This window comes from Embiotoca jacksoni, unplaced genomic scaffold, assembly GCF_022577435.1.
Source record: "Embiotoca jacksoni isolate LCO1_2020_lvr unplaced genomic scaffold, fEmbJac1.0.p SCAF_4, whole genome shotgun sequence".
In the NCBI taxonomy this organism is placed as follows: Eukaryota; Metazoa; Chordata; class Actinopteri; family Embiotocidae; genus Embiotoca; species Embiotoca jacksoni.
The window spans coordinates 3765788-3784889 of NW_027185392.1; the positions used below are offsets into that span (position 1 = coordinate 3765788).

At 40.0% G+C, this 19102-nt stretch overlaps 3 protein-coding genes across 10 annotated transcripts in view; all 3 read right to left on the reverse strand.

Annotated features, from left to right (window-relative positions):
• The window catches only part of pnpla6 (patatin-like phospholipase domain containing 6), a 31030-nt gene extending 23242 nt beyond the window's left edge, over positions 1-7788 (reverse strand). For 7 of the 8 annotated variants that reach the window (XM_069168486.1, XM_069168487.1, XM_069168484.1 and 4 more), the window contains exons 1-3: positions 7708-7788; positions 2390-2478; positions 162-206 (exon numbers count right to left, since the gene is read on the reverse strand). In XM_069168486.1, coding sequence (XP_069024587.1) covers positions 162-206; positions 2390-2437 — 93 coding nt within the window. In that variant the 5' untranslated portion in view covers positions 2438-2478; positions 7708-7788. Of the gene's footprint in view, positions 1-161; positions 207-2389; positions 2479-4175; positions 4256-7707 lie in introns of those variants that run through there. The other variant, XM_069168485.1, reaches the window with a different exon arrangement.
• Positions 7789-8193: 405 nt separating this feature from the next.
• Positions 8194-12718, reverse strand: atp5pd (ATP synthase peripheral stalk subunit d). Its single transcript, XM_069167939.1, has 6 exons — positions 12650-12718; positions 10741-10867; positions 10082-10178; positions 9084-9155; positions 8757-8819; positions 8194-8651 (listed from the first exon to the last, which is right to left on the reverse strand). The coding sequence occupies exons 2-6, from the start codon at positions 10860-10862 to the stop codon at positions 8520-8522; spliced, it is 486 nt and encodes a 161-aa protein (XP_069024040.1). The 5' UTR covers positions 10863-10867; positions 12650-12718; the 3' UTR covers positions 8194-8519.
• Positions 12719-13984: 1266 nt separating this feature from the next.
• On the reverse strand, positions 13985-16467 carry LOC138209074 (homeobox protein MSH-C-like). Its single transcript, XM_069167426.1, has 2 exons — positions 15880-16467; positions 13985-15243 (listed from the first exon to the last, which is right to left on the reverse strand). The coding sequence occupies exons 1-2, from the start codon at positions 16298-16300 to the stop codon at positions 14831-14833; spliced, it is 834 nt and encodes a 277-aa protein (XP_069023527.1). The 5' UTR covers positions 16301-16467; the 3' UTR covers positions 13985-14830.
• Positions 16468-19102: the final 2635 nt, after the last annotated feature.

Below are 19102 nucleotides of genomic sequence, written 5' to 3' on the forward strand. Positions count from 1 at the left end.
GTTTCTTAATAATATTGAGCTAAAATCTATTTTCTTGTTTTCAGTAACTAAAGGGGAGTCATGTCTGGCTGTAATATAATCCCTTGCTGCGGTGACCAAACAGCAGCTGAATGCAGTCAATGAGAAAAGTGAAACTCAGTGAAACCTCATCGCATACTCACCATGCTCGTCTGTAGTTCTTCCTCCACAAATGATTTGATGTTATCCTAATGTAACAAGAGAAATGCAGAGACCCATTACTAATCTTAAATACAAAATACAACAACTTGCAGAGTCAGCACGCTAACTTCTTCAGACTGAAACAGAGCTGTATGAAGCCTGAGCTCGAAGACTTCGCCTCCACTGAGGTGTAAAGGAATGTGGGACTGAGAGATTTGCCTCGGGGGCAGGATTGTCTGGCTATCAGCGCAAACAAGAGGACAAGGGGATAAAAGATGCAGCATTTCATCTGATCTTCTGCACACTCGTGTCCTTACTTCCATGTTTCACACTATTAAAGACAGATCACCACACAGAGCTCTGCCCACTATTTATAGACTAGGGTTTCCAGATGTAAACTGCTAGGCTCGCAGGCAAGCAAGAAGCCCAGCAAAAATATGTTCTCCCTTTGGCTTGATTAAGGACACATTCATCACTAATGATTGATGCTGTAAAGATAAATACTTCTTTATAAGAATGCATGATAATATCATCAGGATCCAATCAGTGTCGCCCGATAAAGACTTAAAAATGAAATATTGGCCTAAAATACAAATGTCTGTTGTATGTGACAGGCAGATAAAATAACCTTTTACTTACACCTAAAGGCTTAATGCCATTGCCCGAGAGTATGAGTGCTTTTGAATCAAGAATCAGCAATGTGTCAGCAGTGTGGAATTTATTGTAAGCGTGCGTAATGAACGCCGTAGTTTTTTCATTCAATGATTGCTCGGCGTCGGTCAGGCAAGGAGGAGCTACAACGCCAAGAAAAAGTCCTCCCGATCTTTACTATGAATTGGTAAAGAAGAAGACAAATATGTGAAACAAAATATGAAAATATTATCATATCAGCAAGAAAATCCAATATCATGCATTCCTACTTCTTTAGTTAACAAAACAAGACTGTCAGTGCAGCGGGTTCAAAGATAGCCAAAATAAGCTTGCTTGTTTTACTGTGTGCTGTGTGTGTGTGTGTGTGTGTGTGTGTGTGTGTGTGTGTGTGTGTGTGTGTGTGTGTGTGTGTGTGTGTGTGTGCTTAGTAAGAGCGAGAGTAATAGGTTTTTAGTGCTCTGGCTGATAGCTAGTGAGACTATATGTCTGTTATCAGTGGTTATTGATTAGCATGTGAGGAGCTAAAAGTTGTTTGGCACTAAAAGGCCCGATCTGGACACAGGGGAAATTGACAGTGGGGCTAACAGATGGTGAGAACATAGGCAGCATGTGCACATTGAAATATACTTCCAACTAGAGACTTCAAGTGGGCACGATGGAGTTTAGATATCAAAGCTCAAGTGTGGAACATGTACAAGCAGCATGTCCAATTGTCTTCAGGCGATGGCTACAAATTTTTTTTCGAGAATTTTCTTTTTTTTAATGAGAAGCAATGTTTGGCAGACGGACTGGCAAGCTAACTCTAATTCAAAGAGAAGCTGAAAGTCCCCAGTGACTGGGAAATCTGCTTCATTGAGGGACTGTTATAACCTGTAATTGTGGCTGCTTGTACTGTCAAGTTCAGTTGGGAAAGACCACACGGGTCCTGGCTGCCTGCAGCCTTCACCGTGGGAGGTCTGTGGGCACGCACGGGAGTAACGTGAGGCTCAGAGAGCTGCGGACTCGCGCGCTTTGGGAGACCTACGTGGACACTATGGGAAATCGAAGAAGGGTGAAAGGCAGCAGGCCGAGCGAGGGCCATTTAGCAATCTGGCCAAAAAGGAGTGTTGAGAATTTTCTGATTGCCAAACAGTCTATATGACCACAAAAAAAAAGAAAAAAAAAAAAAAAAAAAAAAAAAAAAAAAAGAGAACTAATAGTCCAATTCTGAGTTGGGTGCAGTTCTACTTAATACTGACTGATGCTGCAATTTTATAATCTGCTGTTATGTCTTGTGGTAATGGCTGGCTGCCATTTGTGTTGTGTTAAAGGGACTACAGATGTAGAGGAAGTGGCTATTATCCAGTAAGCTATCAGCACAGTATTTTGTGCTCGCAGGTCACAGTGTCAGACCACTGTGGCTGTACCCAGTTCTGTTTTTATTTCTGGTCGAACAAGTACGGGTAGATTTGCATTTCTGGCACAATAGACTCAGTTTCCCCACTTTTGTTTACACCCATATCTGGCAGCCCATTTACCACAACCATGTTCACAATTTACAATTGTTCCATAGACAAATAGATACAGTAAACAAACCAACCTTTGGATTGCCTCCTTGGACCTCTTGTTCCGAGGTACTTTGTCCCATTGTAATCCTGTTTCTTCATAGGGATGGTCCATCAACGGCCACTGGAAACAAAGACAGATATGCCTATTTAGCAGAAAGCTACTGTGACATGTCACTGTTTAAAATTCATGGTGAGTGAAATCTATTTAGCTGCTTTTGTTTCAGTTTCAGGGAACTACTAGAGTGCCTGTTAGCTCACTGTCACTGCTTACTGGGACATTTTAAACGGCTGTAAACAACATCTGGGCTTTTTCTGCGAGTGAAAATGTCTGCTGCGAAAAAGACAGATTAAAGGTCTAAGCAGACATGTTCATTCATGCACAAACGCATAAAGACGATAATTTTTTTTTTTTTTTTTTTTTTTTTTTTAAATTCTTGACTCTGCAGTGGCATCCATGAAAATATTCCCCTCACTTGTTGGAACTCAACTTCATCAAACATCCAGTCACATGTCAGGACTCAGCAGAGTTTGTGTGTGGCTGCTACCCAGCTACGAAACCAAACGTCAGGATATACAAGTCATATCAGGGCGATTTCCAAAGGCTGACAAAATGACCTCACCAAAGTTTTTACTATTGAGAACATTTCTTATTGTTACTATTGCTACTATGGGGGTGCCATCATGCATTGTTCAATTATACTAATGATAATGTTCATATCGTCAGTATTATTTTTGATGTTATAAAAAAAAAAAAAAAATATTCAGTGATAAGGGCAAGACTCCAATTTGTTGACCAAATGACAACAAGTAATGTAACATTATACTGGTATACAGCGCAACACATTTGATATATGCATGACCTATGTACAGTTATATCTTAAACAGAATTCAAATCAAACTCTTGAGTAACTGTTGTGGTTTACAAACTGAGGAATTGAGAGATAATTCTTGCTTACTGAGTACAAACTGTCAAGTTTATGCAAACATGCACAACTACGAAACAAATGTTGTTGCAATTGTACCTTCATGAAACAAATAATAAAATATTTTTCAATATTTTGCCATACCGTCATGAACAAAGTTATCTGAGAAATTCCCCCCCAAAATATTTTCAGGCCATGTCTCCCACCACCGGCATGCAAACAAACAAACCAAACGGTTCCAGGCTACAGCAAAACCGGTCTGAAGACAAATCAGACAACGTGGTTAGAAAAGAGAAGTAGACTAAACTCTTTGTATTCTTAACTGTCTGGTTCGAAAAACCATATTTAATCTCTCCTTCAAAATCGCTTTAACTGCACTCTACAGACAGTGAGGAATCAAATTATTGTGTCAGACAACAGCATACTGCCGAGAACAGAGGGCCAGGCTTTTGTCTGAACACAGCAGGCTCTCCAGATAACAGATAAAAACCTCTCCAGATGGTAACCCCTTCACCTCTTTTTATCCATCCATCCGTCCCCGTTCACCCCAAAAAAAGGGATGATCTTCTTACTGTCCCAGTAAATTGGTGCCATCCCGATTAGGGATTTAGACAGGACATTTAAGGCATCACAGCATAAGACAAAAATAAATCATACTGACCAAAAAAAAAAAAAAAAAAAAAAGTGTGTTGGCAGTTAAATAGTTTCTTCTTTTTTCTTTTTTTTTTTTTATTGTTAGAAGTTATTATTTTTTAGATTGACTGTAGAAGTGTTTTTTATAGATGCTTTTGCAAGGAATGCTTTAGACAAAACTAATATTTGACAAATAACCGAGCTGCCTGTGCCGTCGAGAAGTAAACTACTCTGTTACTTCAAACTACAATATTGAACCTACCCGGGGAAGAACAGACTGAGCTGCTGCACAGAAGCGATGATTGCTAAAGTTCATCCAGGCCGGCTACATACCACCTCGCTGCCCACGTCTGCCGGCACAGACATTCAGCTGACACAGCCATATATGCTATAGCAGCAGGGACAACAAGCTTCATTCACCATCTACAGACAAATAAACAGCTATACTAGCTTAGCTCGCTGAGGTCAACCGATTACCCACTCCTAACTGTGACAACTCCAGCAGAAAGTGGCGCTGGAGGGAAAACAAGCTGGCGAACAACACACGGTCTATGTTTGCTGAGGGAATACAGAGTAGGCTGCTGCACTATATAGCATGAGGAAGCTTAAAAACAAGAAAGCGTCTCACGCCTAAGAAAAGACGTTACAATAGCCACAGGACACAAGTAGGCCTCTTGCACTGAGTTCTACCATCCTTCATCTGAAAGGATGTCTTGAGTGCATGGCAGTGTTGATACGCGAAGATAAAAAAAAAAAAAAAAAAAAAAAAAAAAAAAAAAAAAAAAAAAAAAAAAGGATTGCTATTTAATCTGATTATACATTATGATTCCAACCGTTTACTCAGAATGACTGTATTTAATTAATAATTAATATTGCTATTGCAAGATAACGAGGAACAACTTTTGTTCTTGATTATTAATCCGGTACATATTTTACATGTATTTCTGATTTAAATCGTACAAACGAGTAATCTCATCACAACTTTCAGCGTCTGGGGATGCCCTGTTTTGTCTGAACTGAAGTCCAAAACCTCAAAAAAATTCAATTTACAAAGACATAAAACACATGAGAGCAGCAAATCATCGCAGTCCAGAAGTTTTAGAGATTTTTTTTATTATTATTTTTTTTTTACTTATTCTGCTTGAAAAATGTCTGGCATTATTCATCAATTGTTAAAGCAGTTGTGATGTTTGGTTACAAACAACAATGACTATGTTTTGCACTAATTCTGACCGCTCAAATTTGGAAAACTCATGAGCCAATGACTAAGGCAATTTCACAATATTGTCTTGGCTACTTATGAAGTGACAACAGGGACTGGCATCAGCTGCAGTTTTGGTCAGATGTGCGGTATTTCCTGCCTAATCTGTGCCATCAGTGACTGGGAGAGGGCGACGGAAGTGCTGTAGAGATGAAATTCAATCAGTGAAAAGCTGAGGGTGGAGTGTCGTGTTACATGACGTAACCCTGTGGATCACAAACAAACCAAAGAATAGGATGCTGCGGAGAAGGACAAACAATTTCACTGCCAATCTTTAGCAAAAATCTTGAGCATATATGTAGACTATCCTGAGTTTAACACTCATTTATAATCATTAGTCTATTTACTAATTCTCCCATTTATTAATAAACGATGTGAGATTGTAAATTAAAATACAATACTGTAACACAAAATTTTAAACCGTGATCTCATATTACAGCTTTCATCATTCCAGACAAGAAAGTTGACTGACACTTGTTTCAGATTGTCTCCCGTTTGTTTCACGTTGCTTTGTGTGTGGCAGTAACACTGGAAGAAAAGCAGATGCCTACAGTCCCACAGTGAACAGAGAGAGCATCCAACCTCCTAGCAGTGCCTCCCTCCACGCAGGCCTACTCCCATTGTTCTCTTTGAACAATGAAGCTGGTGTTGCCTCCACTGTCCAGGGTCAGACCTGGGCTGACAGCTAATAACACAACCAAGTCTGTTTTCACCTAACACAATACACATTAAGATCATTTATGGTTGGAAATTCTCTGACGAGGTAAAATTTGCCTTACAAAATTATGGTGGCACTGGAGTGCAAAACACAAAAACAAAAACTTACAATACGAAACGCATACACCCAAAAAGAAAACACAAAAATACCCCCAAAAACCTCAGATATTGCAACTGCTTAACTGCTGTCTTTTCCTGGTTTTAAAGACCGCATGCTGCTGGAGCTGTTCTGCTATTTGCCTTTCCCGGTAGTCAATATTTCCACATTACTAGTGATTATTTATTAAAAATCTCTTTGTGTAAATATATTATGAAAGCATCAATAGTCATCCTGACATTATTGCTGCTCTATCAATATCAAGGCATTAGGTCAAAAACATCATATTTGCTTTGATCCAATTCTCCCATTCCTAAAAGAACAACGTATCTTTGAAAGCTGCATTTGCACCTCAGAACTGCTCATTCTTGTCTTTCTATTTTGCACTTCAGGGCTGCAGCTTTACGTTTTTATATGTTGCATTTTTCGCCTCAGGACCACAGGTTCTTAAGACTTTTGTTGTTGTTGTTGTTGTTGGTTGGTTTTTTTTGGGGGGGGGGGGGGGCTTTTTGTAGTGTACGCGTTCTGGAGCTCAGGACTGCAAGTTATACATTTCATGTTTTTCTTTTTGTTTTGCTCTTTAGTGCACCAGTACAAAATGGTTCTGCACTGCATCCGTATTAAATAAGATGCCAGCAGATAAACAAGTTATTGGTCGCATGTGCTGCTCCACACTAATTTGATGTCTTCGGCCCTCAAGCCAAACTATTACATTTCATTTTACACTCCCACCTTTATGGAAATGTGTCTTTAGGTTTGCACAAATAGGATGTTTCAATAAACTAACATGGGCATCAGCTCTAACACAAACGGCAGCAAAACAGATACCAAGGATGACCTCAGCTCGTATTTCCCTACAGCCAAAATAGTTTTTTTTTTTTGCATAATTTGCACCCACGGAAGGCGGTGGCTTACTGACGACTGGTGAATCCCTTTGGCAGGACTGTTTAGTTGTGTTGTAAACACACCAGGTTGGTGAGGAATCGTTTAGCACAACGCTTAACAGAGGAGTTTTCTTTTCAGGACGCTCATTGATCGAGCCGGTTCACACCAGTGGAGCGTGTTTTGTCGCAGTAGTGTACCATGAGCAAGCTGATGAAACCTGGACAGTAGATAATAGTGGCTAAACAGGTGACATGTTAAGCAGGCCTCCTTGTTTACACACACACACACACACACACACACACACACACACACGAGCAGAAAATGAGCTATTTTAACCCTGGAGAAACATTTAGCGATGATATTATTCCTACTAGTACATTAGTTAAATTCAAGAAGCTAAAACCAGCTAAATGAAACCTATCTCCCTCCTTCGGGGCACCTGACTGACTTTCTCATCTACAACGTTATTTCTGATGGCTAACGGTGTCACAGCTTGATGTTAGCTCGCTGTCGATGCTACTGCTGGCTGTTTACTGTTTATCATAACGGCAGTTTCTAACCACCATAAATGCTTATAATGAAAGTGATTTCACGTCATTTGTTTTTTGTTGTTGTTGTTGTTGTTTCCCCCTATTTGACCTCCAACAACCGGCCAGAGCTCTAACGTTACCGTTATTGACACACTTGAGCGAGTAGCTCCTGTTTTCACCACTCCTATCTGCCCAACAGTGAAGTGAAACTCTCCTGAATTACTCGACCGGGTACGAAAACACATACTAAAGTCACGTCATTTCATTTCTAGATAAATGACTGAAAAAAAAAAGGAGGTTTTACCTGAGCTGGTGAACTCCCGTCAATCGTCACTGCCCGTCAAGGAAAACAACGGAAATCATCTTTCTTGAAGCTCCTCCTTGTTTTACGTCCGTCAGAATTCTGACCAATCAACGGCCTAGATGCTGTAAGACCGGACCAATGGGAATGCAACGCTGGAGTTAATGCACGATTTCCCACCTACTTTTATGTAAATAAATAGTCGGTGTCCAATGACCATTGAAGGAAACAACCAGCCAACCCATGATTGGACATTAGGAACGATTGACATAAAGTTAACCTGTAATATGACTTCAACACAGGACACTGCATTACCCAATATACGACAATGTACTAGTATGTTATTTACGCGTCGTCATTCATTTTCACAAGTAATGTGATTATGCCAGTTGTATTAATTACCAATGCTGTGTTCTCTATCCCAAAACTGAGAATGTGGAAATGTTCTTTGCGTCACCACACAATTGATTTAATGCTCCCAGAAGCACATTAGCCTCAGTTCACTTTTATTGAACCAAACAGTGGTTACAATTATCATTCCAGAAGAAAAGCAGATTCACAATAACATTTTAAAGTATGTCAGAAAGTAAGAAATCAGTTATTTTTTTACCTGAAAGTGCATTTTACTTCAAGTTAAACTGATGCAACAATGCCCCCTCGTGGACACTGCCTGCATCTTCACAGCTACTATTTACTGTATTCACCACCATATTTCGAAACAGCTTTTTTCACACATTTATGAAATCATGAAGTCACCAAATTGTTCTTTTTAAAATACATAATCTTTATTGTGAGGTGAGTGTCCAGTAATCGGACTACAGTTCCGCAATGGGCTTGTGGGGCCAGTACGGATACTTGACCTTGTCCAACTTGGTCTCGGGGAAGGTGTTGTTGAGGTCTTCGATGGTCATCTGATCGAAGGGGATCATGTTCTTAAATTTATCCAGCTGAGGACACACAAAGCCGAAAAGAAAGAGAAACATCAGGATTTTAATAAGTTCTTCTCAGGTGTTCATGAAGGATTTTGGCTACTAATCCAATTAATGTCTCACATCTTGTTCATACTGAACGATGCGGGCCTTTGATTCTTCAATGTAGGCTGAAGCACTTTTGTTCTGTTGGAGAAAAATAATACATCAAAAAAAGCTAAACAAATACGTTTGCACATCTTATCAGTACAGTTCTTAATTCCAGATGTTCAATCTGTCTCTCTTTGTCTTTGTTTGCAGAATATTGAGACCTTTGGACAATTTGTGCCCATTTCTTACAATCATTAGAAAAATACACGTAGTTCCAATTTTCATGTCAAAATACAATAAATGTTCATACCTTGCAAGTTCCAGCTAAACGTTTTGCAACGACATTAATGTAACACTTACAGCCTCGGCCTCCTGTGCAGTGATGGCGCTCGTCTGCGTATCAACAGGCTCAGGGATCTTCAGGGCTTTGAACTGTGTGTAGGAGGAACATTAAGGTGTCAACACAGTAATACAAACCAGAAAGCAATGAAACTCACAGAATTATAACTCGGTTGAATGACCACCTGCTACTATTACTACTAGATGTAATACTAGATGCCCTCTATTCTTGAAGAGGGCATCCCACGTCTTGCAGGGTGACAAAAAGGGAATTTAAACTTTAACAAACCTGCCACATCTATTAACTAACAGTGTCACAGTCTGCATTTGAAGATGGACAACGCATCACCATTTCCTACCATTGTAAAAAAAAAAAAAAAAAAAACAGTAAGAAGAAGATATGGTATAGTTTCTCTGCTCCTTGTCAATACTGTGCACACTGGTGGCAATTAACATCAGCAGTTCAAGAAAGCAGAGACCATTTCCCAAATAGTGTGGCTTTACTTTTGGAGCGCTGTCATGGTGTCCATCTTTATGTACAGTCTATGGTTCAGGGATAAAAGAATTTCACAATTTCTAAAAGTGACAAGCTGAGTTATGTCTGTTAGATCTGTTGAAATATATTTAGAATATATAATACCGACGATACTCTTTTACATTGAATTCACCAAATATTTGGATTCAACAATGTTTTTACATTATTTGGAAAAGTCTCAGAGCACCACGGCATACTATAAAAATATGTTCCAAACAATTCATGAAGTGGCGAACAGATAACTTATTGGTTAGGAAGGTTTAATTCCCAGTCGGCAGGACCTTTACTTAACTTACATGTCATTACCGTACTCTCCGTCCCCTCATTTCCTGTTTTTCCTGATTTAAGGCAAAACTGCCAAAAAAAAAAAAAAAAAGTATCTATACAGAAAGCAAAAGTTGCTATGTAATGTTAAAAGCGGAGTTCTCACACATGCCTCGCCGTGTGCGTGCATGATGCTCATTAAATGTCGAGAGAAGCTCACCTTCTTCTCGAACTCATCCACCATCCCGGCTTTGGCCACTGCGCTCCTGTAGTGACTCCAGTCGATGGCGGCAGGAACTTCTGGGAGGGAGCGGAGTCTGGTGTTGAGGCAGAAAATCACGTTTACGAGACAATCGTGACGGTACAGTGGGCACATTAACAAACGGTCCAATTAATACAACAACAGTTTACTGATGAGACGCATGATGATTTTGTAGAAAATAAACTGACCGCTGCGCTGTTTTACCAGCAACCGTCTGCAGGTTTGACACACAATGTGTATATGCAACTCTGGTGGCTGAGAGCGTGATCAATCTGTTCTCTAAAAAATGTTCAGTCAATAATTGAATGCTTATAGGCGTGATATATACATATGCAAAAAAAAACCCATTTAAATACAAGGACTTGCATACTGTAAATAACGAGATCCTACAGTAAAGAATTTCATTTACACATCCGATTTTTCCCTTACGGCATCTTAAAAAGCCTCTCAGCCAGGAGAGCGGTGGACGTTTCTGCCTTCCTCTCATATCTTCTGATAAACTATCACTACTGCTTTACTCCACCCGCAGCTTTCTCTCACAGAACTAAAGCAGAGAAATCAATTCTCACAGTAAAATACCAATGCTATCAATTAATTGCAGTTGGAGTGTAACGTACTTCGCACCGATGGCATCACTGCGGGTCTTCAGTGCGTTGAACATTCCCCGCTGGTTGGGAGGAACCCGCTCGGCAAAAGCCACCCAGTCAAGGGCCTTCAGGGCAACACGACGGCCAGCCATCTCGACTGAAATCAGAGGGACGTCTTATTTAGTTCAAACAAACCCTCTGGAAAAACATTAAAACCAGCCAGGCGGCAAATATCAGCTTTTGCACAAATATTGCTTGGTTTCAACAAATCCCCTCTTGAAGTCCCCCTACACTCAAAAGATGGGTTATAATGAATAAACTGCCACCGTTGTACTATGATACATATCATTTCACCAGATTATTGCCAATGCACAGTGCTAATATGCAGTAATGTAAAATAAAAAATTATATATATATATATATATATATATATATATATATACACACTCACTGATTCTGGATTTTTCAGGGAAGAAGCAAACTTGTATATCATTTTATGAATTTCTTACCAGGTGAATTTAACTCCATATTAGACCAAAAATGTTCATGACATAAAGTGTAGGGCTGAAACTGCAGAAAATATTCACAAGACTTTTAGAGTGACTAAAAATGATGAATAAATTATAAATAAAAACAAATAGTTAATGAATGGTTTTTATATATTTTCAAACATCTTTAATGATGGTTAAAATAATGAATGTATCTTAAATTGTCTATTTAAAACGAGATGATAAACTCACGGTTCAGTTGCCTTTATAATTGTTTCTGTTGTCAAGCTGTTCAGACCAAGGTAAAGACAGAACTAACGTCAAGGTTTCAGAGAGCGGTTTGTTTAACTGGATGCCAGATGCTGTCGAATTATTGTATTAAGCCTCCATTAAGCTTTAGCTTTGAGTAATTGATGCTGTAAAATACAATCTGACCCTATCAAGTTTTTATCCGAGGTTTAGCAGAAACCTGGAGGTATACTGACGAGTCTACCTTAAAGAATTTACTAAAACATCAGCAGAAAAGGAGATTTAATCTCTCGTGTGTTACGGTAATATTAGACTGTGTGAAGTAAAATTCTAGAAAAAGTGCACAAGACGTACAACTGCCTTTTTTCTGCTACTTCATATAATAAATTGAATCCTAGAGAACGACCCAAATCAGATCTACTTTTTATTTTATTTTATTTTTTTTAAATGTATGCATTTTATCGAGTTTCTTTTCTGTATTTTTGTGTGTTCCTTTGTGTGTTTTCATGAGGAACACCGCAGCAGAGGAAGCACTTTGAGCTGCATTTCTTGGACGAAAGGTGCTATCCAAATAAACTTTATTATTACTGTTATTATCTAGTCAGATTATACGTAACCAGTGTTTCAAAAGGTTATGTGCACGAGTGGCCGGTGACAATTGTGATATACATGCAAAATACCTTCACATTCAGCCGACAGTGATTCAATACAGTACAAAGTGAAAAATATTCAGTGCGCCGAGTTGAGTTTTAATGTTTGACTCCAGGATCTGGGTGATATAATGAGTCTGTATTTAATTTATGTTAAAGCACAAATCAAGACACCGCGCGACGGTCAGTTGAAATTAAGTGGAAAAAAAAAAAAAAAGGCCAGCCATCGGCATGTTACATCATTCGTTAAAAAAAGGTTAAAAGAACCAGTTTGGACCTAAAACCTATAAAAGACAGCGTCCTTGACATTTTTGTTCAATTGCAGCTCCCTGCAAAGCTCGCGGACATCGGCTAGCTCTGTTAGCTCGCTAGCCAAGGTCAGACGCTTTCCTCTCGGACGTCATGATTCACACGAAAACACCGCGTGAACGGTGAGTCGACTTTAACATTGGGTGCACAAAAATACACGCGTCGTTAGAACAAATCACTATTCAAGCAGGTTTTCATTAGACGGTCTCTTGGTTATTAGCCCGCTCTGCTAGCGTTACTCACCTCCTCGCTTCAAGTGACGTCTGTGACAGGTCGGAGCGGCGGAAGTGCCGTTTTCTTCACGAGGAACAGGAGCAGCAGAGCGCCGCCGTCCGCCGCCACCGCACCCTGCTGGACAGACTGGGTACCTGCAGTGAGTTAAACTGCTTTCCTTTAATGTTCGTCGACAGCTCTGCAATTATGTTGTTTTACTATGCACAAATCTGCAACTGGGTGCTTTACAGCTAAATAAATGATAATAAACCCTAAATCTCACTCACTATATGTAACGTTTCTGGGATTTTATTTAGGAAGGAGGTTCTGGCTTACTTCAATAACAAGAACGAAAGGAAATTTGAAGGAAAATAGAAACATTTGAAGTTTTTTTTTAATCAATTGTCAAATGTTTGGTTAAAGGCAGAATATTTACCCTAAAATAAAGGATTAAAGTGTAGTATAGGGTATACCGATGAGATACAAGTATGTGATACCAGGGAATAGTTTAAGACATTAAAGTGCATCATTTTCAAAATCAGCAGCTCCAACAAAAAGGTACATTTTCAGAGAGCAGTTAATTTGTGGTCATTTCACTAAGTGATCATACTGATGTTGGTATTGTATGTCACACACAGGTTAAAAAAAAACACTGGCATCTCTTGAGGTGTGCAACAACTACACAAGTGAATCATATCAATAATCAATCTGAAATTAAATAATATATTTTATTGTGAATTGTTTCATGTCATGGGTTCATTTAGCTTATTTGTGCATCTTTTTTAGTACAACACATACTTGCTTGATTTTAAACATCTGTCAAAAGACAAAACATGTTGGGTAAATATATCTTTTATGTACTTTTTCCATTTAAAAGTAAATTAAATAAGTGTTGTTCAAAAGAAGACGTGCGGAATGTGTTAAGCTTAAACACATTTGCAGTGTAAATGATGTTATCTTGTTAGACTTAAACTTAACATTTTCCTTCAAAGTGTTAAATCAAGTATACACTAATTTAGGTGAAGTAAAACTCGTGGCACTGCAATTGAAAACAGAAAATCGCACAATTATTTGGCAATTTTCAAATTAGATAACAACATTAGGAGAATGTAGGTCAGGCGAGTGGGTTTTTGGTAACAGTGGTTGATGTTTTGCATGCTTAATTTACATTTAAAAACGACATAAATAAACAAAATACAATACTCTAATATGGTTTGACTGTGTAACCTTATATTTTTTGGCTTTACACTGTACATAAACCTGCTGCAAAATTTCAGACTTCTGTTCATTAGGCCTAATTCGAAGAGACTATCTTCAACATACAAAATAAAAATTAAAAAAAAAAAAAGTTAAACAATGAGTCACTTTCATGTCTTGTATAATGTTTATTTACTAAAAATCAGTTTTTACAAGTAACTGAACATTCAGATAAACCGACGTATGTACACAGTACAGATACAAAGATATTCAATAAATACCACTTTTCCTGCTTTTCAAGTGAATCTGCAGGACTTTGTGACCACTACAAAATGTATTTACATTTACAGCAAAATCCCTCGCAGAAAATCTAAAATCACTCCATGAAGGCCACAGAGAGTAACAACAACAACAAAAAAATAATAGGCCTACATGTTTTTTTTCTAAAATATAATTTTGTCCTCTTTTTACAAAATATAGAAATTGTGACAGGAACTGCTGTAAGGAAATACAAACATTAACACAGCAGCTCCGGGAAACTGCAGTTTTACCCGAGGATGATAGAAAACAGTCAATGCTGAATGAGGAGAAATACTTCAAGTGATAATAAAGAGAGCTCACTGCATGGTCTATAAGGCACTGACACCGATTAAGTACTTTTCTGTTGCTCTTAAGCATTCCTCCTGCGCTTCAGTGGATTACTGCCTTCAGGTCCGGACGCAGTTTCTGCTGCGGAGCACGCCGGATGGGCTGGAATAAGACATTTAAGGCATGTCGTTTAAAAACCTGTAATTTACTTTTGGAGTTTTACCTAAGCCCGTGAATCCACAATCCACAGAGCTGGAAACAACGTGAGGAAAACAAGTGAGAGCACGCAGTCCGATTACGCACACATTTATGTATCAAAATTTGTCCCACGTTTTCCGGGATGTGCGCTATAAGACGCATCATCCTCATTCATAAGTGTATTGCAACCATCAGAAACACACACACTCACTTACACACATACACACACTAAGACAAATAGTACATCCCATAGGTGACGGGTCCACTGAACAGTCCTGGGACCGGCAGACTGGGTCTCGCGAAGGCGTTTGATGGGCCCCACGTTGGGGAACCCATGTGCGCTCCGAGGGGGAAAGGCAGCGCGAAGGCGGGCAGGATGGGCTTGGAGGCCAGTTTAAACTTTTCCAGCTCTGCTTCCTGCAGTCTCTTGGCTTTGGCCCTCCTGTTCTGAAACCAGATTTTCACCTGAGTCTCCGTCAAATTGAGAGAGTTGGAGAACTCGGCTCTCTCGGCGATGGAGAGGTACTGCTTCTGGCGAAACTTGCGCTCCAGCGCTAGAAGCTGGGAGGTAGTGAAAGGCGTGCGAGGTTTCCTGTTGTTTTTGTGTTTCCTTAAAGTACACGGAGGTGGACTTGAGCTCCCTGTTAAACAGAAATTGAAAAGAAAAATGGCTGAGGTTAGATTTAATTGAAGTTGATCTGATTCTGGCTCATCACAGCGGGCGAAGCGATGAGATGCAAAAACAAACATAATGCAAGTAAACACACATTAATAAATATACTTTAGCAGTTATTTGGTGAGAAATCAAGGGTCTGTGTCAACTTGCATCTCACACATGGCCACACTTCGTCCTGTAAATATGGATGGGAATTTAACTCGCGCTGTCACCTTCAGATTATTAATATCAGCTTTTACTTTTAAAATGAATTACATATTTACAATTTTGGAGAAAAAAGCAATCTGGCACAAACGTATTGCACCAGCGAAGAAATTGTTTCATATGCTGCTATGGAACAACATTTCGCTGTTATTTATTTGCTGTCAAGACGTAACCAAAGGCAAAATACGAGAAATACATTTACGCACAGTCTGTGCTATAAGATCACATTGATATTATTCTAAACACATGAAGGTAACTTAAATATATAATTATATTATATATATATATGTATATATATATATAACGTGGTATTATTTACAGGCACAATTATTGACAGTAGAGATGATGAATAAATGTACTGCGTTCTTGTCTGATAACAGCAAAGGGATGGACTTACGTGGAGGTGTAGAAAAGGAGGAAGTCTGGAACCAAGTGCTCTGTTCTTTCTCACAAAACTGCGGACTGTCCTCGCTGGAACTACTGGAAACACCCTGCGAGCTCTCCGCGGAAACCTTCCTGTCCGCGTAAAAAGTCCTTGGAGAGAACTGCGCTCCTTGTCCGGCCACGGGCTTCGGCAGCACCAGCGCTAAATCAGAGGGAGAGTAAGAAGTCCGACAGGTGGTCTTCTTGGAAATCAACGACTCGACGCTAAACGGGAGGCTGCTCCGCTGGTGTTTGTATCCTTTCTCGGTTGTCATGTCTTTAGGCTGAAGCTCCTCGCCCTCCGTGTCCGTGTCCTCTTTTTGATGAAGCTGTTTGGCGTCTCGGGACGGCGACCCCTGCACAGGATTCATCATGATACAAGGGGATGGGGCCATGCACCTCTGGTGTGGCCCGTTCAGAGGAATTGTGTGGCTGAGGTGTACAGTGTCCAATGTGCGTCTTTTCGCTGTCAGCGGTGCCCAGTAGCTTTTACGCGCTGGACAGGGTCGTCTATAAAAGGACAGGGGCTGTTCTCCTGCCTGCCTCCGCCAATCAGACCCTCGAGTTGGCTCTGTGACGTCTCCGATTGCGGGTTTGATTGGCCCGCTGCCTTCCAAGAGAACATCAAGAGGCCTTTGAAAGGAAGGAGACGTTAATCATACAGACCCCATGCGGTGCATGGGGTATTGATGGCTCTCACAAAGTAGCTTAGACCAATTTTAGCGCAATTAACCAGTGGGGAGGACTCGCTTGACCATTTAAATCCATTAGCAGGGTACTTGCATCGATGCTATTACTCCCTTACTGTAAAGCTGGGCAGGAACTTCAGAGTCACATGTCAATATCAGAGTAGTTTAATACTTAAAAAAAAAAAAAGTTCAATAATGGCCAATTCACAGAATTAAATATAACACAGTGAATTACATTTAAAGAAAATAGCAGGCTATATAAGAGATCAAATTATGAGTGTAAAAATAAAAAAAAAGGGTAAATCCCACCGAAAAGAAACTCATCAGATAAGAAAACGTGCGGAGTCAGGATATAAATTGATTAGGTATGACTGTTGGTCACACAGCATTATAGCAATTTAAGGCCTGTCATGAGCTCTTCTCCTTCAACAATGGCTCCGGTTGAGAAGCAACAGGCGTTTTCTTTCTCCAGGTCATACTATTTAATAAGCCAGACAAGTTGTGTTTTGCGAGGCGCCAGGCTCGGCAGGATCAAAAAGGAAGATACCTCGGGGAGAAAAAGGCAACGGTTAACTCCACTTAACCAATTGTCCTCCAAATATTTCATAGTCCGCTGCGTGGAGCTGGGAGGAAGCAGCCGCTGACAGTTAACTGTTTCACGTCGAGGGGGAAAATTTACGACTTCTAATTTAATTCATTAAAACAGCAGCAACAACAACGCCAGAAACTATTATGGGCTCAGAACAACTGCAGAAAAAAATGCTTCCGGGTGAGTATAAAAAGTCTTTAATTAAGTTCATTGTAAATTTATCTGAAAGAATTGCGGGGTTATTTTTTCCACATGCGCCATTACTGTGCAGCATTTGCAGACTATGAGCTGCTGTCATGACAACAGGTAACTTATCTGACAATTACTGAATGTAAGTTAGTATTCAGATTCTTAAAGGGTCGACCACTTGAAAAAAAATTAAATTAGTCTATTACAGGTAAAGGCCTGCATTTTATCAGCAAAATATACCTTAAGTGTCAAAAGTAAATGTACTTATTATATAGGATGATCCAATTTAGTGTGATACATAATCATATCAACAGTTTTCACTGTAGTTGGTGGTGATTTAAAATACTTTACATGCTGTTGGACAGTTAGGGCTTTAATAAATCATATATCAGAGAGATTATTAGTCTTAGTCTGCAGAGCAAATGGTAAAATACATGTAGTCGAATACGTTATAAAAAATAGTATTTATCTGTGAGATGAGACGTTAAAGCACGTTAAAAATGGAAATAATCCAATAAAATGCCCTAAAATTGCACTAATACATGAATAAATGTAGTTAGTAGCTTTCTACAACTGGCTATAGAGTCCATCTTCCTCGCGAGAAGCTCTGGGCTTCGCAACACCAGATGTAAACTCGCTCAAATTCAATGATGCTCATGGTCTAAATTCTTCTCTCTCAACATGTCTGAGCTGATATCACATTAAATGTGTCAGCGGCACACCGTGGCCTCCGACCCAACACACAGGCCCCACTGAGAGCTCCACAGTCATCAACACTATCAAATACACAAGAAGTGGATTAGAGAGAAGATGGACCCACACCGGTGGTCAGTCCAACAACGTAAGATCATCACTTCTTAACATAATTAGCCACCTTCATGATTAATCGCTTAAAGGGATGAAACAATGAATGATTAAAATATTAAGAATCGCCTTGTTCACAAGCAATTGGTAATTGTTTGTGCTTTACGCTGTGTCTCACATGACTCAGCTGAGACTGTCAGGCAACTGGAATTTGCTGCCTTTTCTCTTAAAAAAAACAACAGAGAACGAACAATTCTTTGATTGACAAACGTCTTATTGCGATCACTAATGGTTGGCCTCTTGAAAGCCCTCAGGTGCAAAGAACAATTTAGCCCTCATCAGGTAAGAGGCTGATGCTTCAGCTTGAGTAGATCCTGATGTTGAGTTTGCTCCTTCATTTCCTATCTGACAAAACTAGCTCTTTGTCTACTCACACACACATACACACCGCGGCCTCTCGTCACCCAGCTGGTTCGTGTTTAAGTCCCGGCGAACGTGTACCCCCTTTTCCCTCTATCTCATCTCCATACTGTTGTGTGAGACGGGGATGAGAGTCGGGCGGTGGAGTGCAACGGGCTCGTGTAGAGATTCATCCGATACAGGTACACCCAGAGATAAATCTGCAGGAGAAGTACAGTTGCCCCTCGTCCCCCGGTGCTCGGCCCAGTGTATTTATCTCCGGGCCTCCCTCTCCCCTGCCCCGACAAGACATTTCTGTAACAGCATGCAGGCAAGTGAACTGTGTCAGAAGGTGTTAGTGAGTTTGAAAGCAGATCTGTTCTCCAAGGTCGATGCGAGCGCGATGGGAAGCACTTTCCCCTCAGCTGGCTCCAGAAATGAAAACTTCTTCACATGTACTGTGCAAGGGGCCGTTTCCAATACTCTCATGCAAGTTCATAAAGTGCAAGGGCCAAGTGGCGGCACGG

Excerpts from the sequence above, each read along its gene's own strand:
- atp5pd (XM_069167939.1), bottom strand. The coding sequence starts at position 10,862 with ATGGCTGGCCGTCGTGTTGCCCTGAAGGCCCTTGACTGGGTGGCTTTT. Across the intron at positions 9,156-10,081 it reads TGGATGAGTTCGAGAAGAAG|TTCAAAGCCCTGAAGATCCC; the intron begins GTGAGCTTCTCT and ends TCCTACACACAG. Across the intron at positions 8,820-9,083 it reads CTGCACAGGAGGCCGAGGCT|AACAAAAGTGCTTCAGCCTA; the intron begins GTAAGTGTTACA and ends TTTCTCCAACAG.
- LOC138209074 (XM_069167426.1), bottom strand. The coding sequence starts at position 16,300 with ATGGCCCCATCCCCTTGTATCATGATGAATCCTGTGCAGGGGTCGCCG. Across the intron at positions 15,244-15,879 it reads CTCCTTTTCTACACCTCCAC|GGAGCTCAAGTCCACCTCCG; the intron begins GTAAGTCCATCC and ends TCTGTTTAACAG.